Source organism: Anabrus simplex, chromosome 5, assembly GCF_040414725.1.
Source record: "Anabrus simplex isolate iqAnaSimp1 chromosome 5, ASM4041472v1, whole genome shotgun sequence".
Taxonomy (NCBI): domain Eukaryota; kingdom Metazoa; phylum Arthropoda; class Insecta; order Orthoptera; family Tettigoniidae; genus Anabrus; species Anabrus simplex.
In genome coordinates this window covers 310,618,134-310,645,558 of record NC_090269.1, presented here as the reverse complement: position 1 = coordinate 310,645,558, position 27,425 = coordinate 310,618,134, and the positions used below count along the sequence as shown (strand labels likewise).

At 42.0% G+C, this 27,425-nt stretch overlaps 1 protein-coding gene across 1 annotated transcript in view; it reads right to left on the bottom strand.

Annotated features, from left to right (window-relative positions):
• The window catches only part of LOC136874512 (uncharacterized), a 799,993-nt gene that overhangs the window by 559,397 nt on the left and 213,171 nt on the right, over nt 1-27,425 (bottom strand). The window contains exon 4 of the mRNA XM_068227822.1: nt 20,422-20,522. Within this exon, the coding sequence (XP_068083923.1) occupies nt 20,422-20,522 (101 nt within the window). The remainder of the gene's footprint in view (nt 1-20,421; nt 20,523-27,425) is intronic.

Sequence of the window (27,425 nt, the reverse complement as noted above, 5' to 3'; positions counted from 1 at the left end):
ACAAACCGACAGACATCAGAGCTATAAAATATGTAAATGGTCATTATTACATCTGAAACGGATAACTGTACGAAAATTTCGCCAACATAGTCAATATACAGACACACGGACGTTACGATATCTATATATATAAAATAAGAGTTTTGCTCTGTACATTGCTCAGAATTTGAAAATAATGGTATTTCTGTATCGATCATGTCCACAGTAACAAGGAAATGCACTTTTTACTTTTCCGTAATTTCTGTCTGTCTATCTGTCTGTATATATGTACTGTATGTACACGCATCACGAGAAAACGGCTGAAGAGAATTTCATGAAAATCGGTATGTAAAGTAGGGAGATGAGCCACTACAATCTAGGCTATAAATAATTTTATTCACGCAGAGGGAAATGGTAGTTTAGGGGAAGGGCTAAAATTTAATTCTCAAATATTTATATTATTAGTGGTCCTATCGATAAATACTACATAATTTAAGTTATATAGAATTAAATTTCCGATCATTTATGTCTTATACATTTTTACCGTACCGGCTATGATAACACAGATATTCATGAATTTGTATTTTTGTTGCTAAGTCCATGTCAATGCCGAGTCACGAGAAAATGGACAAACATAATTTATTGGAAATCGGTGTATAGAGTCGGGGAATAAGAAACTACAGTCTAAGCTATAAACAATTTTATTCACCCACGATGAAATTGTAGTTTAGGGAAAGGCACCTAAAATTTAATACCGGTATTTAAATACCTATGTTATTGGTCCTATCGAAAAGTACTACATAACAAGTTATAGATAATGCAATTTCCGATCATGTATGTTTTATTCAGTTTTACCGTATCAACTATGATAAGAGTGGTATTTCAGAGTCGGAAGAAAACTAAAAGTGAAGGCCTACAATATCGACAAACTGGGGCAAATATTCATTTATAGGAAGGGGAGTTAGGGATTGGAATAACTTACCAAGGGAGACGTTCAATAAATTTCCAGTTTCTTTGAAATCATTTAGGAAAAGGCTAGGAAAACAACAGATAGGGAATCTGCCACCTGGGCGACTGCCCTAAATGCAGATCAGTATTGATTGATTGATTGGTTTGTTGTGATATTCTTTGTCTCATGGTGCCACTGAACTCCGATAGATGGGATTACTGCAGCATACCGAGTCTACCAGCCTGACTGAATATTGGTGGGATGGGGAATTATAAAACTTTCTTCTTTAACATGCCATTCCTCTGGTTCACATATTTCCTGATTCTGCTGGTATGTGAAACACTGGTTCATCATAGTATTTTCCAGCTATTCGATCTCTACTCTGAAGCGCTGTTTTTAATGAGCTATGTGCACACTTAAGGCAGAGGCTTTCTTAGTAGTAGTAGTAGTAGTAGTAGTAGTAGTAGTAGTATATCCTGGTCTAGAATTACAATTTACCGGGCGAGTTGGCCGTGCGGTTGGGGGCGCGCAGCTGTGAGTTTGCATCCGGGAGATAGTGGGCTCAAATCCCTTTGTCGGCAGTCCTCAATATGGTTTTATGTGGTTTCCTATTTTCACATCACTCAAATGCTGGGGCTGTACCTTAATGAAGGCCGCGGCCGCTTCCTCCGAACTCCTAGGCCTTTCCTATCCCATCGTCCCCATAAGACCTATCTGTGTCGGTGCGACGTAAAGACACTAGCAAAATAGAATTACAATTTAGGCCGATTCCAAATTATAGTACCACGATTCACTCAATAACTCAAAATTCAACCTTGAAAAGAGCCGTTTCTTAAGAAAATCTTTTTCCTCTTCACTTTTATAATATTCTACATTCATTTTATTCCAAACTAGCAATGAAGAGGGGTTTCTCCTCTGGCTTGGAGGAAAAATTTGCCTCCATGTCAGATAGTTTTTTCCGCCACCAGTGTATGAATTGATATTTTGCGACTCATCGTGTACTCCTAGGGAACAGATTAGTAAATGGACATAGTTTTTGCCCTTGGACTCTCCAGAATTCGACCCCCTCGCCCCCCCCCCCCGCTGAAAAAAGACGAAGAGTGTTCACTGTTCACGGCTGTCTGCGGCTTGGACATTTCAGCTCTGGAACTTTGGACTGTTAGATCGGCAGCGTAATACTGTTCGTTAAAAGTGAGAAAATGTGTGGTTTTTCATTTGATCGAGTATTTCATATGAAAGCATTGCTTTTAATCGCGCCATTCCTACCGACGTCATTGTAATGACCTATGTTCATTTCAGTTGGGAAAACTACTAAGACAGTCTTTTTGAGGATGTAAAAAGGCAGATGGAGAGCGAGTGTCTGCCATTATAATGAAAACTCCCCAATCTGATTGTGACTGATGGTAGGCAAGCGGGTCTACCACTTCAATGAACATTCCCTAACCCAGTCTTCATATGAGAAAAGACGTTTGGTAACTTCCCCGTCGCGTTGCTCACATCGTGTACACTACCTAATCTAGAATTCTGGATACAGTCTAGAATTCAGTAGCGAAGCACGGGTACAGCTAGTTATTTATATAAATTTGTATTGGAATAAGTCTAAAAATAGATTTTTCATTGTTGGAACATCACAAACAATGCAGTCTCAGTTTGTATTGAATGTTGCACAGGCCTAGTACTCCAGAGTGTGGCACACTTTAAACAGACAACAGTGCATAGCTTTACAGTCATTTTTTGTTCCACAATGACACCAGGGCTTGTTATTATCTCTTGCTCGCCTACATTATTAAAACTTAATTTTTGGGCCTGAAAGACGAAAATACCGCAAAAGAGAAAATGTGAGATTATGTCATGCAATTATTACTGCAAATAATATCAGAAAGCGGTTCAAGCCTCATTTCAGAAATACGTCAGATTCACCATTTAGTGTGTGCGCCTTATTATTTGCATCAGTGTGAATTCATAAAATTTCGAAACATACCTCTTTAAGCAAATTGAAGTAAATGAAATGAAATGTCGTATGGCTTTTAGTGCCGGGATATCCCAGGACGGGTTCGGCTCGCCAGGTGCAGGTCTTTCTATTTGATGTCCGTAGGCGACCTGCGCGTCTTGATGAGGATGAAATGATGATGAAGACAACACATACACCAAGCCCCCGTGCCATTGGAATTAACCAATTAAGGTTAAAATCCCCGACCCGGCCGGGAATCGAACCCGGGACCCTCTGAACCGAAGGCCAGTACGCTGACCGTTCAGCCAACGAGTCGGACATTGAAGTAAATGAGGACATATCAGTGCGAAGCCAACTAAATATTTCAAGGACATACTAAATACGCGGTAGATCAGCTTATTTGTGAGGTTTGATGTTGGACGATTGTTGGACGATAATACACACGTAAATACAGCTCAATAATCCAGTCGCATCCAGCAACAAAACAGCTTCAAAACGATCGTAGTGAAAATGCACTTTAAAGATAGCCTGTAAACGGATTGTGGCTAAATCCTTGACCACCTTGATCTTCTTACACTCCTACTTATTCACCACAACTTTCTAAATCTCATGATATCTTCTAACATTGTCACTACACATTCATTACCGTAATTCATTATGATGCGTCATACATCCGTAACCTGTAAAATTTAGCATGTTGGGTGGCTAAATATTTTTGTCACCATCCTACAAGGCATTTATCCTGATATTCTAAAACATGGCAAGTGACAAGTTTGCCCATATAAGTTAAGAATATGTCAGGTAAGCATTTCACAGAGGATTTCTGAGCTTGTTCATTTCCTGTCATAAGCAGATACCGTTCCTGAGTCATTCACGCTACCGCAGTCAGAGATAATTATGCACAGTCCTTCAGAAGAACAGTCAATAGAAAACACCGCTAAATGAGCTATAGTTTCCATGAGGTTATTGACACCACAGCACGAAAATCAATAGCCACGTTGAGTGGTTTAGATAATGAATTGCTAATCTTCTGAACCAAATGAGGCGTCGCAATGGAATGGGGTACAGTATCACAGTAGTTCGGCCTCATACACGAGAGTGTCTGGTTTGAATCGCAGGAAATTTGGGGTGAGATATTAAGTGGAACTAGCAGGTCGCGGGTGGACGTACATGGAGATTTACACTGACTGACAGAGCAAATGCAACACCAAGAAGGAGTGGTCAGAACTTTATGCCAATTGCAGGGTAGACTGACGTCACTGAGGTATGCTCATGATGTGAAATGCGCCGCTGTGCTGCGCACGTAGCGAACGATAAATGGGACACGGCGTTGGCGAATGGCCCACTTCGTACCGTGATTTCTCAGCCGACAGTCATTGTAGAACGTGTTGTCGTGTGCCACAGGACACGTGTATAGCTAAGAATGCCAGGCCGCCGTCAACGGAGGCATTTCCAGCAGACAGACGACTTTACGAGGGGTATGGTGATCGGGTCGAGAAGGGCAGGTTGGTCGCTTCGTCAAATCGCAGCCGATACCCATAGGGATGTGTCCACGGTGCAGCGCCTGTGGCGAAGATGGTTGGCGCAGGGACATGTGGCACGTGCGAGGGGTCCAGGCGCAGCCCGAGTGACGTCAGCCCGCGAGGATCGGCGCATCCGCCGCGAAGCGGTGGCAGCCCCGCACGCCACGTCAACCGCCATTCTTCAGCATGTGCAAGATACCCTGGCTGTTCCAATATCGACCAGAACAATTTCCCGTCCATTGGTTGAAGGAGGCCTGCACTCCCGGCGTCCGCTCAGAAGACTACCATTGACTCCACAGCATAGACGTGCACGCTTGGCATGGTGCCGGGCTAGAGCGACTTGGATGAGGGAATGGCGGAACGTCGTGTTCTCCGATGAGTCACGCTTCTGTTCTGTCAGTGATAGTCACCGCAGACGAGTGTGGCGTCGGCGTGGAGAAAGGTCAAATCCGGCAGTAACTGTGGAGCGCCCTACCGCTAGACAACGCGGCATCATGGTTTGGGGCGCTATTGCGTATGATTCCACGTCACCTCTAGTGCGTATTCAAGGCACGTTAAATGCCCACCGCTACGTGCAGCATGTGCTGCGGCCGGTGGCACTCCCGTACCTTCAGGGGCTGCCCAATGCTCTGTTTCAGCAGGATAATGCCCGCCCACACACTGCTCGCATCTCCCAACAGGCTCTACGAGGTGTACAGATGCTTCCGTGGCCAGCGTACTCTCCGGATCTCTCACCAATCGAACACGTGTGGGATCTCATTGGACGCCGTTTGCAAACTCTGCCCCAGCCTCGTACGGACGACCAACTGTGGCAAATGGTTGGCAGAGAATGGAGAACCATCCCTCAGGACACCATCCGCACTCTTATTGACTCTGTACCTCGACGTGTTTCTGCGTGCATCGCCGCTCGCGGTGGTCCTACATCCTACTGAGTCGATGCCGTGCGCATTGTGTAACCTGCATATCGGTTTGAAATAAACATCAATTATTCGTCCGTGCCGTCTCTGTTTTTTCCCCAACTTTCATCCCTTTCGAACCACTCCTTCTTGGTGTTGCATTTGCTCTGTCAGTCAGTGTAATATTCATAAAGACCTAAATTATGATGGAACAAGAGATAATTTAGGAAAAACCACTTATTATTTTTCTCTATATAGTAGGCCTATGTCATAATTCTTAAGTATGAAGAGAATATATCTAATCTGAATTTAATTCAAAGAATTTAATTTTTATTAGACATTTATTGCGCAACAAAGATTATCAAAGGTCGATATTAACTACCATCTCAGAGAACGTTGCTCAACAGGAAAATTAAAATGAATCCTCTTACATACTAGGTTTAATTTAAGTTATTTGGCAGACTGAGCAATTTATTTGGTCTATTTCAACTTATGTATAATTAAGCAGTTACACGCATTTCAAGGGTGGTTGCGAGCTGTCAAATACAGACATGGGGAAATAAATTACAAGTGGTGAACCAAACACATTATGTATGGATGAATGTAGAGCATAATGGTCGGTGAGTAGAGGAGACTGAAATAGACAAACATCAACATAAATGCTGTAAAGTGATTAATAGTTCAATCCAGTTGCCTTATTCTTTTCTTCTCAAAGAGGACCGATTGAAAATATAAATGTATCAGAATATACACTGACCGAGCAAATGTCATGGGATAGCGGAGCACTGATGCGCAGGTGTGTTGTCTGCGCACACCACGCCCCCTGTGCCAGCGGCAGTTGTATAGGAGACCTTGTGAGCAATAGATGTGGCAGGTGTAACATGGAACGTCGTTATGAGGTGACACCGTTCGAACGGGGTATGGTGGTCGGTGCCCAACGGATGGGAAGTGCGATTTCGGAAGTGGTGCAGGAATTCGGCTTCACACAATCAATCGTGTCCAGGGTGTATAGTTGAATGCGGGTGTCACCGTCCACAACAGACGAACGACCGGCCGTCCAGCCACCCTCGATGACCGTGACCGGCGACATCTGAGACGGATTGTCAATAGTGACAGGCGAGCAACCGTGCAACAAATCACAGCTCAATTCAACACAGGCCGTGCTAGACACGTCTCCCAGTGGACAATTCGTAGGAACATGGGTTCTATGGGGGTATGGGAGCTGGCGCAGCACACGGGTGCCACTGTTAACCCAATGTCATCGGGCTCAACGACGCGCATTTGTCGCCAGTCTCCAGGGATGGACACTGGAACAATGGCGTAACGTGATATGGTCGGACGAATCACGATTTCAACTCCACCATGCCGATGGCAGGCAGCGTGTATGGCGCAGACAACATGAAGCGATGGATCCCGCCTGCCTCGAAGGTGTGGTGCAGGGTGCTGGTGTCTCTGTTATGGTCTGGGGTGCATTTTCCTGGTATGGAATGGGCCCTCTAGTTGTTCTTGAAGAGACTTTGAATGGTACGCGGTATGTTGAGCTGCTCGGAGACCATCTCCACCCATTTTTGGCCTTCCAGCGGCCAGCCGATTTTGCGGTGTTTCAAGATGATAACGCTCCCACGTCGCCCGGAAATGGTTCCAGGAACATGCAGCGGAGGTCCAATGACTGCCATGGCCACCCAGGAACCCCGATATGAACCCTATTGAGCATATCTGGGATGTCCTGGAACGCAGGCTCCGTGCGATGGATAGGCTCCGTGCCATGGTTCCTGCACCCACGAACAGACCTGCATTGGCTGTCGCTCTGCAAACGATTTGGTGTCAGCTGCGTCCAGAAGACTAACTAGCAGGGACTTGTCGATTCACTTCCACGGCGTCTCACTTCAGTTCGCAGGGCCAGAGGAGGCCCCACACGCTATTGGGTGACTATCCCATGACATTTGCTAAGTCAATGTACTACACATGGAAACTTAACCACTGGGACGAGTTCTTTATCCCACATGTACTGGCCGGAATTTGAGCCACAGTCGCAATGGTGAGAAGCCAGGGATGCTGTCACTCGGTTATCACGCTTCCCCATCATCAATATCACCGTGATTTACTAGGTCTTACAGTCGAGGATCTCCATTCTGGGTATGACCGACTCCATGGTTGAGTGGTCGATGTCTTAACCGTCGGTGGTCTGGACCCTGTGTTCGATTCCCAGACAGGTCCAGGGATTTTTAATCTTCAACGTTTGATTCCCTTGGCTCGAGGGCTGGTTGTCTGTATTCTCCTCAACATCTCTGCGATTCTAAATCCCCACGCAACACAGCCTTTCATCGCCTTACAAGGGGTGCACTAGGCTACCGACAGTCACACATTATTATTATTATTATTATTATTATTATTATTATTATTATTATTATTATTATTTCGTAATCTGTTTTCCCTCCAGGGTCGGTTTTTCCCTCGCACTCAGCGAGGGATCCCACCTCTACCGCCTCAAGGGCAGTGTCCTGGAGATTCAGACTTTGGGTCAGGGATACAACTGGGGAGAATGACCACTACCTCGCCCAGGCGGCCGCACCTGCTATGCTGAACAGGGGCCTTGTGGAGGGATGGGAAGATTGGATGGGACAGGCAAGGAAGAGGGAAGGAAGCGGCCGTGGCCTTAAGTTAGGTACCATCCCGGCATTTGCCTTGAGGAGAAGTGGGAAACCACGGAAAACCATTTCCAGGATGGCTGAGGTGGGAATCGAACCCACCTCTACTCAGTTGACCTCCCGAGGCTGAGTGGACCCCGTTCCAGCCCTCGTACCACTTTTCAAATTTCGTGGCAGAGCCGGGGATCGAACCCGGACCTCTGGGGGTGGCAGCTACTCACGCTAACCACTACACCACAGAGGCGGACATTATTATTATTATTATTATTATTATTATTATTATTATTATTATTATTATTATTATTATTATTTCCTAGCAGACAAAGTAGGAGTCCCCATACTACGAAAAACGTAAATTTACGGAATTTACTCAATTGTGCCGTAAGTTTAAGTGATAAAGGGCCCGAAAAGGTTTCAAATTGTAGGTCTTGGATAGCTCTATCAAGCTAACAAAACAAATTTCGAAAATATCTTCTTGCCCAAATGCAGATCCGGATAAACAGCATAAAATCGCTTGTTACTTTATTCCTTTTCTTTTTCATTCAAATCCTAGCCAAATTAACTTATTTACATAATTCTTTCTGTAATGGGCTTCTTGGTTCAATACCCTTAGGTGTTCTATTGATGTTTTGAAAAATGTCCACACTGAATGTAGTTATAAGGGCTTAAGTTAAACTCTACATTAGCACTCGTAGCGGCAGAAAAAGGCAAACTGCTAATCTAATCGACCGGATAACGATGATTAAGGAAAGGAATGCAAATTTTAGGAATAAATAAAGAATGAATTTTCATACTTTATTATATTTTATTTACCAAAAATTCGTAGCTCATGTCCCTAGGATGTTTTCAACATTGAGCTGCTTGCCTGAAGGGGTAGAATTTTTACTATTCTTCTTCTTCTTCTTTCGAATGGGCCACCAGAGGACCACGTGCCAATTTCAATTCCTTCTTCTTTGTTCTTTCCTTTTCTTCCAGTACGCTTTCATCTGTTCACTATGTTTCTTCTTTCTGTCTTCAGACCACTTTGAACCAGTCTTTTTTACTTTCCTACCTCGGAATCCTAGTATTTTCGATACTTTTTCCCGAAAGCCTTCTCTATTATTTATTTCTTCTGTTATATTGTTTTTTTCTAAACCCTTCCTTACTTCATTGACCCAGCTTGTCGTTGATTTCTTACCCCACAAATATCTAAAAATCTTACTGGTTAATCTACTATCTTGCATTCGATATAAATGTCCAAAAAACATAAGTCACCTTTTCCTCATTACATCTGATATATTTTCTATTTGTTTATATATTTCAGCATTACTTCGTAATTTCCAACCTTCTGCTGTGTTTTGTGGGCCTAATATTTTCCTCATGATTCGCCTTTCTAGTATTTCTAGTTTATCTAAATTATAGTTTAATGCCGGACATTCGCTTGCATATAGGCATTCTGGCTTCACTACTGTGTTGTAATGCCTTATTTTTGCATTTTTGGATAGGCATCTTTTATTGTAGATATCTTTGGTGACACCATAAGCTCTCTCCATTTTATGTACCCTCTCCTCTACTGCAGATTTTTCTAAACCATTTTCTTGGATTATTTCCCCTAGATATTTGAATTTTTTTACCCTCTCTATTTGGCCAATATCTGTTTTCAGAAATTTTGGTGCATCCCAAATATTTGTTAAAATTTTTGTTTTTTCTGCGGAAATTCTTAAGCCAGTTCTGCTGGCGATTCTTTCCAAGACATTTACTTGGGTTATAGCAGATGTCACATTTTCAGAAAGTATTGCAAAGTCATCTGCAAATGCAAGACAATTTATTTCGATCCTTTTGTTTCCTCTTCCTAACCTTATCGGTGAAATGTTGAGTTCAATAAGTTTTTCGTTCCAAATTCTCACTATTTTCTCTAGGACACAATTAAAAAGAATTGGGGATAGTCCGTCGCCTTGTCGTACACCAGTTTTTATTTTGAAAGGCTGTGTTATCTCTCCCAGAAATTTCACTTTAGAGACTGTGTCTGTAAGTGTTTCACGGATTAGATTTGCCAGTTTAGACTTTATGCCAAATTCTCGAATTATTTTATATATAGTTTCTCTGTCAACAGAATCAAAAGCCTTTTTTGAAATCTACAAACATGACTACAATGTCCTTTGAATTAAGTAACCCTTTGGCGAATTATTGACTTAAGATTAAATATTTGTTCTGAGCATGATCTTCCTTTCCTGAAACCGCCTTGATATTCACCTAAATGATTGTCTAGTGTTGTTTCTACTCTGTTTAATAAAATCTTGGAAAATATTTTATATGCCACTGCTAATAAAAATAATCCTCTGTAGTTATTAACGTCCTGTTTATTACCTTTTTTTTGGAGTGGATGCATCAAGGCTACTTTCCATTCCTCAGGAATTTTTTCAGTTTTCCAGATTTCTTCCAAGAGTAATTGTAGCTCATTTGCTATATTTGGCAAGGACCACTTCAAAAGTTCCGCTGTAATAGAATCTTCTCCGCTAGCTTTGTTGTTTTTGAGGGTTTTAATTACTTCTTCAATTTCTTTTATAGTTGGTGGTATGTCTTCTTCCAAATTTTCATCAATATCCTGAAATTCTAATTTATGACTTGGTTCAGGACAGTTCAAAAGTTGATCAAAATATCTTGCTAATATCTCACAATTTTCAGTATTGCTTAGTCCAATTCTGCCGTTTTCATCCTTGAAAATAACATTTGTAGTTTGGTACCCCTTTAATTCATTCTTAAAAGTCTGATAAAAGTCACGGGTGTTTTTGTCCATTTCTATAAGTTTCTCCTTTTGAAAGGCTCGTTTAGTACTTCTGATTATCCTTGCTGTTTCCTTCCTTTGTTGTTTAAACTGATCAAAATCTTCAATTTTCTTTGAGCATTTCCATTTTTTCCATGTTTTAGCCCTCTCTGCTAAAGTTTCTTCACATATTTCATTCCACCATATTTTTCTTTTATTTTTATTGGCCCAAATGTTTTCTGTGCTGCATAATAAATTGCTTTGGATATTTCTTGCCAGTTGCCTTGTTTAGCCATTTTAATTTCGTCTTGGTAGTTTTTAATTGATTCTTTTGTTATAGTAAGTCTGTCTACATTATATTTTATTAACCTCTGTGGCTTTCTTTGTTCTTTATTAGGTAGGAGTTTGGCTTTAATTTTAGAGAGATAATGGTCAGAACCAAATTCACCATTCCTTACTACTTTCACATTCATAATTTCTTTTGTACTTTTTTTTGAAACAGCCACATGATCTAACTGAAATTCTCCTAACATTGGGTTTGGAGATATCCATGTTTTAGCTTTTCTTCTTCTTCTTCTTCTTCTTCTTTTTATGGGCTTGTGTATTATGAATGATACGATCACTTTATTTCATATCTCCCCATGAAGCATGCTGTTACGCGCGTTTGATATCATACGCTATAATAATGTTGATACTCGGCTCATTTTGGAACTTAGGTATCATTTAAATAAATTACTTTTCCCAAAATTTTAATTTAAGGAAAATACGAGGGCCGTTTCGTAGGTCATGGCAAACTTATTGTAATTTATCTTCTGAATATGTATACACACGGTAAGTTTAATATGCACGTTTGAAAACCCTTGTCACGCCCTGTCGAATGCCACCAACTAGTGACGTTTTGTGTGCACTGGTGGTTAGTTAATAAAGCACAGAAAATTTAGAGTGCTACGGGCGGTGTTCCCAGATGGATGTGAGTGAACTGCGGTTATACGCGATAATTGCATTTCTTCGTGGCAAAAATGCGCGTCAGTGTTGCACTGAGCGAAGAAAAGCGTTGGGTGATGTATTTTGCCTCATCAGAATGCTGAGGTTTTCAAACATAGAAGTGTAGCAACTGTCGAATCGTCACCGAGTTGACATCCCGTGTTCGCGTACATAAAGGTGTCAGTGGCCATTATCGAAAAGTACTTACCAATTTAGAAGCGTTGTAGAGTTAAATTAGATTACCACCGTCGTCGGAGGGTCTCCCTTACAAGGGCTGCACTGGTTTACCGTCCGACTCCGTAGCGTACGTCTAACGGTTAGCACTATTTAGTTGCCATTCTCTGAGGCCCGGGTTCGAATTCCGGTACTGCCAGAAATTTAAGCATGTACAGGAAAATGCTGGGGCTGTAACTTAAGGCCACAGCCGCTTTATTCCCACTCCGAGCCCTTTCCTATCCCATTGTCGCCATAAGACCTATCTGTGTCGTGCGTCGTAAAGCAGCTTGTCATCGGTATGTGATTAAAATGGCACATGCAAATCACCTCAATTGGGGGTGTGCTTGAAATGTGCTGCACCACCTCGGGATGAGGATACGAGTTTACTTCTACTAGAATGCCAATAGTAACACGAAATCATCATCATCATCATCATCATCATCATCATCACCATCTGTGGTTTGAGTCCCAGCCAGTAAATGCGGGATGAAGAACTCGCCCCAGTGGTTAAGTTTTCACGTACACTGTAGATCCTGTGATTAAGATGAGAACATCAAGTGTCACCTTGTTTACATACATTTAATGATGATGATGACGACGTTCATGATTATTATTATTATTATTATTATTATTATTATTATTATTATTATTATTATTATTATTATTATTATTATTATGATGATGATGATGATAGGGATTCAGTTAGGTGATTTCAAAATGCACAGCCAACAGTTTCAAGTGCAGCTGATCAAAACCAGAATGCTGTCTTTTTTTCTTTTGTTACCAGTGCTTAGATTGTTACAATAGGACTTGCAAATACATCAGATGTGTTTATTTTGTAGGTACGTAATACAACAATCCTTATTTTTCCTGGACCCAGCGTCAGTTTGGTGCAAACCTTGAGAAGCACATTCCACAGGCCTCCAAACGTATATACTGTAGTAAATTGCTGTCACTTTGTCAGGAGATATAAAACGGTTGCCATGACTTGTAAAACATGAAACATAATGTCAACACAGTAGTTATCATTAACACTACAGAAGAGATTGACATTGCTTTCTCTCAAGGAGGGAGCAGGTCACACAGAGTGACCATGAAATGTCGTATGGCTTTTAGTGCCGAGATATCCCAGGAAGGGTTCGGCTCGCCAGGTGCAGGACTTTCTATTTGACACCCGTAGGTGACCTGCGCGTCGTGATGAGGATGGAATGATGATGAAGACAACACATACAAACAGCCCCCGCGCCATTGGAATTAACCAATTAAGGTTAAAATCCCCGACCCGGCCGGGAATCGACCCGGGACCCTCTGAACCGAAGGCCAGCACTCTGACCGTTCAGCCAACGAGTCGGACAGAGTGACCATACTGAAGCTGGTCTCACAATAATATCTCGCACTGGGTAATAGGAGCTAAAAGGCTGCGGTACCTGTTGTTATAGTGAGCAGAGCGCTTGCGGCTAACTACGATCAAATGGGACACACAGTACAATTAGCCAGCTAAATCCTCGGGTTAATTAAACATCCTCGTATCAGTAACTAGAACACAACACATGCACTAGGTCAAAGCAAAATGCTTGAGGACAGAATAATAATAATACCGAGCTCGATAGCTGCAGTCGCTTAAGTGCGGCCAGTATCCAGTGATCGGGAGATAGTGGGTTCGAGCCCCACTGTCGTTAGCCCTGAAGATGGTTTTCCGTGGTTTCCCATTTTCACACCAGGCAAATGCCGGGGCTGTACCTTAATTAAGGCCACGGCCGCTACCTTCCACTTCCTATGCCTTTCCTATCCCATCGTCGCCATAAGACTTCTCTGTGTCGGTGCGATGTAAAGCAAATAATAATAATAATAATAATAATAATAATAATAATAATAATCGACTCAACAGACCGACAGACAGTGTTTAACGCGCTAGAGGAATTCCAAGTTGACAAGAAAACAAGAAAATTGATAAAGCAAACACTGAGTGACACAACACCGAATGTAAAATTTTGGAAATTTCTAAACCATTTGAAATAAAAACAGGAGTCAGACCAGGGGATGGATTATCTCCGTTACTGTTTAATTTAGTTCTGGAAAAAGTGATTAGGATATGGCAAACAGAAACTAGCTAACTAGTTGCTTTTTACGTCTCACCGCCACGGATAGGTCTTATGGCGACGATGGGACAGGGAAGGGCTAGGGGTTGGAAGGAAGCGACCGTGGCCTTAATTAAGGTACAGCCCCAGCATTTGCCTGGTGTGAAAATGGGAAACCACGGAAAACCATCTTCAGGGCTGCCGACAGTGGGGTTCGAACCTACTATCTCCCGAATACTGGATACTGGCCGCACTTAAGCGACTGCAGTTATCGAGCTCGGTAAAACTGAAACTAAAGGTATAAATATCGATAGATATATCACCTTAACTGCCTAGCATTTTCTGATGCTATCCTATCCAATAGCAGACAGGAAGCGATCCAGTCTATAAAAAAACTCCATGAAATAGCAGCCAAAATGGGACTCCAAATTTCTTACGAAAAGACAAAGTATATCTGAGGGACTAGATCAGGTTTCAACAGCCAACCGGAAATCACCAAATATGGAAATATCGTTCAAGTAGAAAAATGTAAGTATCTAGGTGAAATTATTGAAACTGCAGGGCTAAATTAGCAAGCTAACAAAGAGAGAACTGCAAAACTTCACAGAGCATGCAAAAATACTTGAAACAGATATGATAAAAGAACTACATCCAGAAAGGCAAAATTACGACATCATAACACAGTAGTTAAAACAGAAGTATTTTATGCATCTGAAACTACACTGACTGAGCAAATATCATGGGATAGCGGAGCACTGATGCGCAGGTGTGTTGTCTGCGCACCACACGCCCCCTGTGCCAGCGGCAGTTGTATAGGAGACCTTGTGAGCAGTGGCTGTACATGTGACAGGTGTAACACGGAACGTCGTCGTGAGCTGACACCGTTCGAACGGGGTATGGTGGTTGGTGCCCGACGGATGGGAAGTGCGATTTTGGAAGTGGTGCGGGAATTCGGCTTCAAACGATCAATCGTGTCCAGGGTGTATCGTGAATGGTTGAATGCGGGTGTCACCGTCCACAACAGACGAACGACCAGCCGTCCAGCCACCCTTGATGACTGTAACCGGCTACATCTGAGACGGATTGTCAATAGTGACAGACGGGCAACCGTGCAACAAATCACGGCTCAATACAACACAGGCCGTGCTAGACAAGTCTCCCAATGGTTAATCCGTAGGGACATGGGTTCTATGAGGTACGGAATCCGGCGCCGCACACGGGTGCCACTGTTAACCCAACGTCATCGGGCACAACGACGCGCATTTGTCGCCAGTCACCAGGGATGGACACTGGAACAATGGCGTAACGTGATATGGTCGGACGAATCACGATTTCAACTGCACCATGCCGATGGGAGGCACCGTGTATGGCGCAGACAACATGAAGCGATGGATCTCGCCTGCCTCGAAGGTGTGGTCCAGGGCACTGGTGTCTCTGTTATGGTCTGGGGTGCATTTTCCTGGTATGGAATGGGCTCTCTAGTTGTTCTGGAAGAGACTTTGAATGGTACGCGGCATGTTGAGCTGCTCGGAGACCATCTCCACCCAGTTTTTGGCCTTCTAGTGCCCAGACTGTTCTGCGGTGTTTCAAGATAACGCGCCGCCACATCGCTCCCATGTCGCCCGGGAATGGTTCCAGGAACATAGAGCGGAGGTCAAACGACTGCCATGGCCACCCAGGAGCCCCGATATGAACCCTATTGAGCATATCTGGGATGTCCTGGAATTCAGGGTCCGTGCCATGGATACCGCACCCACGAACAGACCAGCATTGGCGGCCGCTTTGCAAACGATTTGATGTCAGCTGCGTCCAGAGGACTACCAGGGACTTGTCGACTCACTTCCACGGCATCTCACTGCAGTTCGCAGGGCCAGAGGAGGCCTCACACGCTATTAGGTGACTATCTCATGACATTTGCTAAGTCAGTGTATTATAATTGGTGGCAAATCTCGAATAAAGATGATCGAAAAAGATGAAAGAAAAATCTTCAGGAAACTCTTAGGATCGAAATGCGAAAATGGTAATCGGATGCAAAATAAATCGCATGCAATCTATCAAGTTACAGAAAAAATCACAGATACAATCAGGAAACGGCGATTAAATATTTTTGTCACGTATATAGAAAGGATGGTAATAGGCTCACAAAGAAAATGTTAAACTTAGCCTTATGAATGAAAAATCACAATAATTGGCGAAGAGATGTCAGTGAAGAACTCAATGAAATTGACATTAATGAAGAAACCATTCAAGATAAGAAACATTCAGAACCTTATTTTACAAACACAATTTTTCTGTAAAGCCCATGGGACTATATGAAGGATGGACTGAACAACGTAAAAAGGGAACACAGTGAGAGTATGAAGAGATATTTTGAAGAGAAGAAGAAAAACCAGAAAAAGCTCCACGACTCGGTTGGTAAGTCACTGTAAAAATTCTAGACTTTCTTCCAACAACAATGTGCCATCTTAAGTTGCTGATTGTTTTACCGCCAGGCTAAGTGGCTCAGACGGTTGAGGCGCTGGCCGTCTGACGCCAACTTGGCAGATTCGATCCTCGTCCAGTCGGGTGGTATTTGAAGGAGGTGTGGAGGAGGGTAGTATTGTGTGTGTGGCGTGTGAGTTGCATGAATGTCAGAAACGGCACAAACAACTATCCCCGAGCCAAGGGAATAAACCGAAAAATTTAATAAAAATGTTGAAAAAGGTTTTGTTTACACAGTTCAGTTATTTTATACACTCACCGAAAGAACTTATGCATATACCACATTATGGTGCGTTGAAGTGGAACCGATATCATATTTAATGTGAAACTCAAAATAGTTAATACAACAAAAACTAACACATCTCGGTAATTGTGGACCTAGCATGAAATGAAATCCACTCAGTATGTGATTATTTATTTTATTATTTATTTAGCGTATGATGCTACAATTGACAATCGATGATGTACAAGTTCTTAACAGGCACAAATTTGACTCTATATAGGGACAAACTCCTCATTAAAAGGGTTAATGTCTCTCAGTCTCTTATAGACGAATGTCGCTCTTCCGGCCAAGAGAGTGCCTCAGGGGGTCACTCGATGAATGTCCTCGATGGAACCAGCAAAAGCTCCCAGAGAGCAGTCCTACAGAATGTGCACGATGGTTTGCAGTTCAGCACCACAGTCGCAAGCTGGAGAGTCTTTCCAGCCCCGCTGATGCAGAGCAGATCTTTCGACTCTGCGGCGTATCCTGTTGTGTGTGGTACAGGTGGAGCGAGGAAGGTAGAACCCAGGCAACTTTTTAGCTAGATCTCTGACGTTGACTATACCACGAGGGCGTGATTGAGACCATTCGTGTTTCCGTATTTCATCAGGCTTGAAATGTGAATTAACTAATTCCTTAGCCGTCTTCCTGGCAGGTTTCCGTGATTTCAGTCTCATTACGGCATTATTAATGCACCCCCTCAGTTGGATCCCAGACACCGGACTACAAACGCGCTCCTTAGTTGCGCATAACGAATCAAGTTTTATAATAATAGTAATAATAATAATCATAATAGCTAGGATAAAGGGCACTGACTTACCTAAAATTTCAATAACAAAGAATGGATTTTCAAACACACAAGACTAAGTGCAATACTGTCGCTAAACCAGACTGTCTTTATGGATCGGAAACATTTTTTTAACAGGGAAGAAGCCATCGAAAGAAAGTAAATATGTAAATTTCTCTGTTACACGAAAAAGCATAGAATCATGGATATGTTTTTGGACTTAGGAAACGAGAGTGCGAGTACAGATTCTTTTAGTAAGCTCTTACAACATGAAGGGTTACAGATAATGTACCCTTTCACTCCAGTCACAGGGGAGATAAAGACTTCCGATAAATCAAAAGAAATATGTTGCATCATAATCTACGCCCAACAACATGACAGCTGATCCAGCACAAAACATTTCCATGGCATGTCACCTATCAAGATCTACCTCCAACAAAATGATGGCTGACTTAGCACATATTCGCAATATTTATGGCCATACTGATATAATATTCGTATTAAGAGAAATACACATTGTCAGCAAGGGGACTGTGAAGTCGGGTATCCGAAGTCCGCCTCCTGGTGTAGTGGTTAGTGTGGTTAGATGCCATGCCCGGATACCCGGGTTCGATTCCCGACTCTGCCGTGAAATTTGAAAAGTGGTGCGAGGGCTGGAACGGGGTTCACTCACCCTAAGGAGGTCAACTGAGGTTTCGATTCCCACTTCAACCATCCCCGAAGTGGTTTTCCGTGGTCCTCCACTCCTCCTCCAGGCAAATGCTAGGATGGTTCCTAACTTAAGGCCACGGACGTTTCCTTCCCTCTTCCTTGTATATCCCTTCCGATCGTCCCATCCCCTATTCAGCATAGCAGGTGCGGCCACCTGGGCGAGTTTCTGGTCTTCCTTCCTAGTTGTATTCCCCGACCCAAAGTCTCACGCTCACCACCCCTGGAGGGTAAACGAATTCAATTCGAAACAAATTTACACATGTTCAAGACAAAATCGATATAAAATGGATCTATGATATAAGGGATACACACGTATGGAAAAATATCGACACCAATATTACGGGTATCATTGTTCCTCCCAGAGTTGAGGGAGCTTCAAAGGGAACATCGGAACATCTCCATCATCACCAGTATCAGAGATAATAATCCACATAATCCAAAACGCTTTCAGTTCAAAGAAGAACCGCAATTTCGAAGTCAGGAAGAGACAGGTGAAAGCATAATTATGTTGAGAGTGTTGCCTTGTATGGCTGTGAGACATGCACGGTGGGGGCAGTGGAGAAGAGGAGGCGTGAAGCATTGGAAACCTGATGTTTCAGGAGAATGCTAAAAATCAGCTGAATGGACAGAGTAACGAATGGCGCGGTGTTCACAAGAGCAAGAAAATCCAGTTGCCTTTGGCATCAGATTCAGATTAGACGAGATCTGCAAGTAAGCTACGTGCTGTGTCATAAGTCATAACGCACTATTAACAACAGCTATAGCAGAGGGCTGTAGTGAAGGGCGAAATCGGCGAGGAACGCTTTGTCTGGAATAAATGTGGCAAATCGTGTCAGAGATGGAATGTGTGAAGTACATGGACATTTTTTACACGTTGCTTTACGTCGCACCGACACAAATAGGTCTTATGAGGACGACGGAATAGGAAAGGGCTAGGAGTAGGGAGGAAGCGCCGCAGCCTTAGCAAAGGTACAGGCCCAGAATTTGCCTTGTGTGAAAATAGGAAACCACGGAAAACCATCTTCAGGGTTTCGAACAGTCGGGTTTGAACCTAGCATCCCGGTATTTGCCTGAAGGAGAAATGGCAAACCACGGAAAACCACCTCGAGGATGGTTGATGTGGGAATCGGACCCTATCTACCCAGTTGACCTCCCGAGTCTGAGTGCAAGAGCCACGAATCGAACCCGGGCCTCCATTGGTAGCGGCTAATCTCACTAACGATTACACCACAGAGGCGGACACGAATTTTTTTTGCAAGTCGTTTTACGTCGCACCGACACAGATAGGTCTTATGACGACGATGTGACAGGAAAGGGCTAGGGGTGGGAAGGAAGTGGCCGTGGCCTTAATTAAGGTACAGCCCTATCATTTGCCTGGTGTGAAAATGGGAAACCACGGAAAACCATCTTCAGGGCTGCCGAAAATGGGTTTAGAACCCACTATCTCCCAAATACTGGATACTGGCCGCACTTAAGCGAATGCAGCTATCGAGCTCGGTCAAATTCGTCTTCTTCTTCTTGTTGTTGATGTCTTTGTGGTTTCGGGGTTTGTTTCATTCCTGACTCTTCCAGTGATTTAAAATCTGGCTCAGGCCTGAAAGTTGAGACTGGGAGTTTCGACCGAGAATAAAGGACAATAATATCTAATGAAAATGAAAATCCATAGCCTGTTTCCAGTCATTCAACCAGGTCAGGAATGGAATGAATGAAGCCCCATCTAGCAGCAAGGAATTTTACCGGCTGCCGAAGCCTGTCGCACTCCTCTGGGGCAATGATTAATGAATGACGGGTGAAATGAAATTATGTTGGAGAGTCTTGCTGGAATGAAATATGACAGGAGAAACTGGAGTACCCGGGAGAAAAGCCTGTCCCGCTTTCGCTTTGTCCAGCACAAACCTCACATGGAGTGACCGGGACTTGAACCACGGAACCCAGCGGTGAGAGGCCGGGGCGCTGCCGCCTGAGCCAGTCAGGCTTCATAAAATCTAGTAAATAAAAATATTTCCCATTGGATGGGATATAAATATCGCTGTTGTAGTGAAACATTTGATTAATATACATTACGGATTCCAATGCAGAAGTTCATTTTCGCCCATCCTTTGCGACGCTACCACGCGTACAATAACATTCTGATGTAGCAATATGAAATTAAGAAGGAAATATTCGCAAGAAACTGCTTTAATTTATGCCTTAGAAGTGAATTCTATACTTACTGGTATAGTGGAAGGGGAAGCCATCCGACCAGCGGAAATCTCCCTCGTACGTCTTATCGGAGGCGCCGACCCAGTACGAGTTGTGGTCCCGATATCCCGGACTGAAATCACAAAAACAGAGCAGATCCTGTATTTAGTCTCTTCCTGTCATTACAAGAGTTATGAAAGCATATAACATGAATCGAAAGGAGAGCTATTGTCTTACTACCTCCAGTGGTCTGGGGGCATAAAATACATCCACAGTATCCTCAGGGCGAGCGTGGCTTGGTGACCACGGGACCATATCTGAGTCTAACACTATTCCACATACTTGTGCCAGGTTTCTGGATTTTATCTTCCGTATCTAATACGAAATTATATAGCGTCCATTTTAACATTGTAATGCGTATTTAGCGTTCCAGTATATTAAGAGGGCCGATGACCTTCGATGTAAGGCCCCTTAAAACAACAAGCATCATCATCAAGCAGTATATTAAGACTACGTTCCCAAATTATGATTTTTGTTATTTTTTCGGAAATACACTGAACTTAGTGCCATTTTTAATTCTAATAAGAGAAATAGAAACCAAATTAGGAGAACACGGTGTCCTCATTGGGCGAAGTAAAATCATAATACAATAAAAATAAGATAGTAATTATTGTTACTTGAAATCTAATTTCCAGTCATGTTGTTGAATTGAAATACATTTGTAAGTTAACAAGTATTCAAAATACAAATCTTGATGTTATCGTAGAGAATTTATTATTATTATTATTATTATTATTATTATTATTATTATTATTATTATTATTATTATTATTATTGTTATTATTATTATTATTATGACCGAAATAGTCATATACAAAAGGCATTTCCATTCTGTAAAAGCCCATTAAGAACGATTATGTATTTTAAACCCAAAGACGTCAATCCCAAGACAAAAATAAAAAAACAAAATGTATCTTCAACAATCTAAGATTAATCTGTTTCTCTGTCATATAGCCTACGTTATAGCGTCAACTCAAAACCAGAACGTGGTTAAGGAGCACAATATTACTAACCATTCTCAACTAGGAGCATTTTTTATGACTGGCTATTACTATTTTATTCAAGGAACTGAGAGAACCGGATTAATTCTTCTCAGAACAATAGCTCCGTTTCATAACGGATCACTTGAAGAGTTGCGATTCCCATTTTATAGTTGGTAATTGGCCACACCAGCCGAAGTCAGCTACAATTGGGGTGCCGTACGAGCATCAACATTACACAAAGTTAACACAAAGAAAGCTCTGGTGCTCTGGAATTATTGTTAGTTCTCAAAAATTCAGTAATAAAACTATATGTTGCAATAAACACCAGACAAATTAAGACTTTGAATTCATGGATTCATTTATTATTATTATTACTACCACTAATATTATTGGCCGGGCCCAGTTGCTCAGACGGTGGAGGCGCTGGCGTTCTGACCCTAACTTGGCAGATTCGATCCTGGCTCAGTCCGGTGGTATTTGAAGGTGCCCAAATACGCCAGCCTCGTGTCGGTAGATTTACTTGCACGTAAAAGAACTTCTGCGGGACTAAATTCCGGCACCTCGGCGTCTCCGAAAACCGTAATATAGTTAGTGGGACGTAAAGCCAATAACATTATTATTTATTAATATTATTCTTTCTTTCTTTCTTTCTTTCTTGCTCCGTTTAGCCTCCAGGGTTGGTTTTTCCCTCGGATTCAGCGAGGATCCCACCTCTATGCCTCAAGGTCAGTGTCTTGGAGCGTGAGACTTTGGATCGAGGGGATCCAACTGGGAAGGAGGCCCAGTACCTCGCCCAGGTGGTCTCACCTGCTATACTGAACAGAGTCTTGTTGTGGGATGGAAAGAATTGGAGGGATAGACAAGGAAGAGGAAAGGAATCGGCCGTGGCCTTAAGTTAGGTTCTGTCCTAGCATTTGCCTGGAGGAGAAGTGGGAAAGCACGAAAAACTACTTCGAGGATGGCTGATGTGGGAATTGAACGCGGACCTCCGGGAGTGGCAGCTAAACACTCTAAATTCTACACCACAGAAGCGAACCTTATTATTCTTATACTTCTTCCTCTTGATCTTCTTCTACTTCTTCTCAGTATTACTATTAATGCTACCTGAGGCACATAGTGAAACTAAACCTAGATTATTATTATTATTATTATTAATAATAATAATGGCTAATAATAATAATAATAATATAATAATTTGCTTTGCCCGCCCCGTGGTGTAGGGGTAGCGTGGCTGCCTCTTACCAGGAGGTCTTGGTTTCGATTCCCGGCCAGGTCAGGGATTTTTACCTGGACCTAAGGGCTGGTTTGTGGTCCACTCAGCCTACGTGATTAGAATTGAGGAGCTATCTGATGGTGGGATAGCGACCCCGGTCTAGAAAGCCAAGAATACCGGCCGAGATGATTCGTTGTGCTGACCACACGACACCTCGTCATCTGTAGGCATTCAGGCTGAGCAGCGGTCGCTTGGTAGGCCAAGGCCCTTTAAGGACTGTAGTGCTAATTGGGGGTTATTTGCTTTACGTCCCACTAACTGCTTTTGTGGTTTTTCGGAGACGCCGATGTGGCGGAATTTAGTCCTTCAGGAGTTCTTTTACGTGCCAGTAAATCTAGCGACACGAAGCTGACTATTTGAGCACCTTCAAATATAAAACCTAGATTAGGTTCGATATTTGTCAGATAGCAAGCCTTTGTCGTGTTGGTACGTTTGACAACATTAACTGCAAGTACGGTGGTGTATGGGAAGCACATATAGGACTGAGGTGAAACTGGCAAGATTACTAATTTCTGTTACTGGCCGCATTCCAATTGTGGCATTGCTGTAAGGAGGAGGACGGTATGCGTGTTGGAGTGAGACAGTGTGATGTTTCCAGAGTTCAGAAAATAGTCAGGAGAACAAAAACCGTTGCTGATCGACAACAGACGAGACGCTCACGCAAATCTCGCAAATCTCACGCAAATATCCGTTGCTTTCAGCAAGTCGTAGGACCGCTTTTACTGCCGCCTCGTTCCGCCAGGATCACCGGAGGGCCATCCGAATTAATGTGTCATAACTAGGGCTTGGAAGTTGAAGACCTTTAAATTGCCTAAATATGACCTGTAAGAAGAACTAAAAGTCCGCCTCTGTAGTGTAGTGGTTGGTGTGATTAGCTACTACCCCGGAGGACCGCGTTCGTTTCCCGGCTCTGCCACGAAATTTGAAAAGTGGTACGAGGGCTGGAACGGGGTCCACTCAGCCTCGGTAGGTCAAATGAGTAGCGGTGGGTTCGATTCCTAACTCAGCCGTCCTGGAAGTAATATTCCGTGGTTTCTCACTTCTCTTCCAGGCAAATGCCGGGATGGTACCTAACTTAAGGCCACGGCCGCTTCCTCCCCTCTTCCTTGTCTATCCCTCCCATTCTTTCCATCCCCCAACAAGGCTCTGTTCATCATAGCAGGTGAAGCCTCCCCATTTGTACCCCCTGACCCAATGTCTCACGCTCCAGGACACAGACTTTGAGGCGGTAGAGATGGGATCCCTCGCTGAGTCCGAGGGAAGAACCAACTCTGGAGGGTAAGCAGATTAAGAAAGAAGGGGAGAACTAAAACTGTCCAAAAAAGAGCATAAAAGCTAGCAAAAAGGACGTAAAAATTGTAACCAAATTCATTCGTAATTTCAGTTTTAATTACATATTTAAGGAAGGAATATAATTTTGTAAAGTGCAGACTTCTGGTATGCAACAAAGAGTACAAAAATATATGAGTGAGAAACTACTTCCTTCAGACATTATTAACATAATTTTAAAATAGGAATTCAGTGAATTCAGGTACTTCCAGAATTTAGAATGAAATGTTTTTTTTTTGCACCTAGAATGAATTCAGCGGACCCGCAATGGACATCCTGGAGAAAGAAACTGAAATTCGTATAACTGGAATCATATCTGGCTTAACCACACTAGGGTTACAGAAATTGGAATTCGGAACCCTTACCTCAGTTGGATTTACACTATATCACAGTAGTCACCTCCAGGTTCTTAGGTGTAAAAGATCGTCGTTTTTCAGAGAACACGTTGTAAAACATCGAGAAACTTCTCTCCGCATCAGCGGATAGTAAGGGTTCATACTCGAAGCAAGTGACATTTTCCTCTTCATAAAACTCACGTCAAAATTAACTCCTTCTCATATTTTACTTATCTTGCAAACATTTTGATACCCCTTGTTTTTTCAAGCCATCATTTCATTTTCTCTCTTACTAAGGAAAAGATATTTAAGAGCTGACGGATGAACTAACGATGATTCCAATTGAGAATGGGAAGTACAAATTTAGTCGAAAGAAGATGAGGTTGCAAAAAAGGAAAGAACTTAAAAAAGGATGCAGACATACAAAAGGATGAAGACTTAAAAATGGCTAAGACTTAAAAAGGATTAGGAGTTAGAAAAGGGCGAAGACTTAAAAAAGGATGAAGGCTTAAAAAGGATGAAGACTGTAAAAAGGATGATGGCTTATAAAGGATAACTTAAAAATGGCTAAAGACTTAAAATGGCTAAGACTTAAAAAAGGATTAAGACTTAAAAAAATGAAGACTTAAAAAGGTTTAGGACTTGAAAAGGATGAAGACTTAAAAAGGTTTAAGACTTGAAAAGGATGAAGACTTATAAAGGATTAACACTTAAAAAGGATGAAGACTTAAAAAATGATGACTTTAAAAATGGCGAAGACTTAAAAAGGATTAAGAGTTATAAAAGGATAAGACTTAAAAAGGTTGATGACTTATAAAGGATAAAGACTTAAAATGGCTAAGACTTAAAAAAGGATGAATACTTAAAACGGTATGAAGGCTTATAAAAAGTTGAAAACTAAAAAAAGGATGACTTAAATGACTTAAAAAGGATGAAGACTTAAAAAGATTTAAGACTTGAAAAGGATGAAGACTTAAAAAGGATTAACACTTAAAAAGGATGAAGTCTTAAAAAGGATTAACACTTAAAAATGGCTATATTTACCAGATATTGTAATAGGAGTTGAATCATGGCTGAGAAATGATATAATGGATGCAGAAATTTTCTCACGGCACTGGAGTGTGTATCGTAGAGATAGGATAGGAAAGGTGGGAGAGGGAGTTTTCATTCTGGTGAAAGAAGAATTTGTAAGCTACGAAAAAGTTAAAGATGAGACACATGAAATTCTAGGTGTAAGGCTGATTTCTAAAGATAACAGGCAACTTGATATATTTGGAGTGTACAGATCGGGAAAGGGTAGCACTGATGCGGATTCGGAATTATTTGATAGGATAGTCAGCTATGTGGGAAACGACATGGAAAGAAATGTGATTGTAGCGGGAGATCTGAATTTGCCAGATGTAAATTGGGAAGGAAATGCGAACGACAGGAAGCATGACCAACAAATGGCAAATAAGTTAATATGGGAAGGACAGCTGATTCAGAAAGTGATGGAACCAACCAGAGGGAAAAATATCCTGGATGTGGTGCTGATAAAACCAGATGAGCTCTATAGGGAAACTGAAGTAATAGATGGTATTAGTGATCATGAAGCTGTTTTTGTGGTAGTTAAAAATAAATGCGATAGAAAGGAAAGTCTTAAAAGTAGGACTGTTAGGCAGTACCATATGGCTGATAAAGCAGGTATGAGGCAGTTTCTAAAAAGTAACTATGATCGGTGGAAAACGGTAAATAAAAATGTAAACAGACTCTGGGATGGGTTTAAAGAAATTGTTGAGGAATGCGAAAACAGGTTTGTACCTTTAAGGGTGGTAAGGAATGGTAAAGACCCACCTTATTATAATAGAGAAATAAAGAGACTAAGAAGGAGGTGCAGACTGGAAAGAAATAGAGTTAGAAATGGCTGTGGAAGTAAGGAGAAATTGAAGGAACTTACTAGAAAATTGAATCTAGCAAAGAAGGCAGCTAAGGATAACATGATGGCAAGCATAATTGGCAGTCATACAAATTTTAGTGAAAAATGGAAGGGTATGTATAGGTATTTTAAGGCAGAAACAGGTTCCAAGAAGGACATTCCAGGAATAATTAATGAACAAGGGGAGTGTGTATGTGAGGATCTTCAAAAGGCGGAAGTATTCAGTCAGCAGTATCTAAAGATTGTTGGTTACAAGGATAATGTCGAGATAGAGGAAGAGACTAAGGCCAAAGAAGTAATAAAATTTACATATGATAACAATGACATTTACAATAAGATACAAAAGTTGAAAACTAGAAAAGCGGCTGGAATTGATCAGATTTCTGGGGATATGCTAAAGACAATGAGTTGGAATATAGTACCATATTTGAAGTACTTATTTGATTATTGTTTGGTCGAAGGAGCTATACCAGATGAATGGAGAGTTGCTACAGTAGCCCCTGTGTATAAAGGAAAGGGTGATAGACATAAAGCTGAAAATTACAGGCCAGTAAGTTTGACATGCATTATATGTAAGCTTTGGGAAGGCATTCTTTCTGATTATATTAGACATGTTTGTGAAATTAATAACTGGTTCGATAGAAGGCAATTCGGTTTTAGGAAAGGTTATTCCACTGAAGCTCAACTTGTAGGATTCCAGCAAGATATAGCAGATATCTTGGATTCTGGAGGTCAAATGGACTGTATCGCGATTGACATGTCTAAAGCATTTGATAGGGTGGATCATGGGAGACTACTGGCAAAAATGAGTGCAATTGGACTAGACAAAAGAGTGACTGAATGGGTTGCTATATTTCTAGAAAATAGATCTCAGAGAGTTAGAGTAGGTGAAGCTTTGTCTGACCCTGTAATAGTTGAGAGGGGAGTTCCTCAGGGCAGTGTTATCGGACCTTTATGTTTTCTTATATATATAAATGATATGAGTAAAGGAGTGGAATCAGAGGTAAGGCTTTTTGCGGATGATGTTATTCTCTATAGAGTGATAAATAAGTTACAAGATTGTGAGCAACTGCAACGTGACCTCGAAAATGTTGTGAGATGGACAGCAGACAATGGTATGTTGATAAACGGGGCTAAAAGT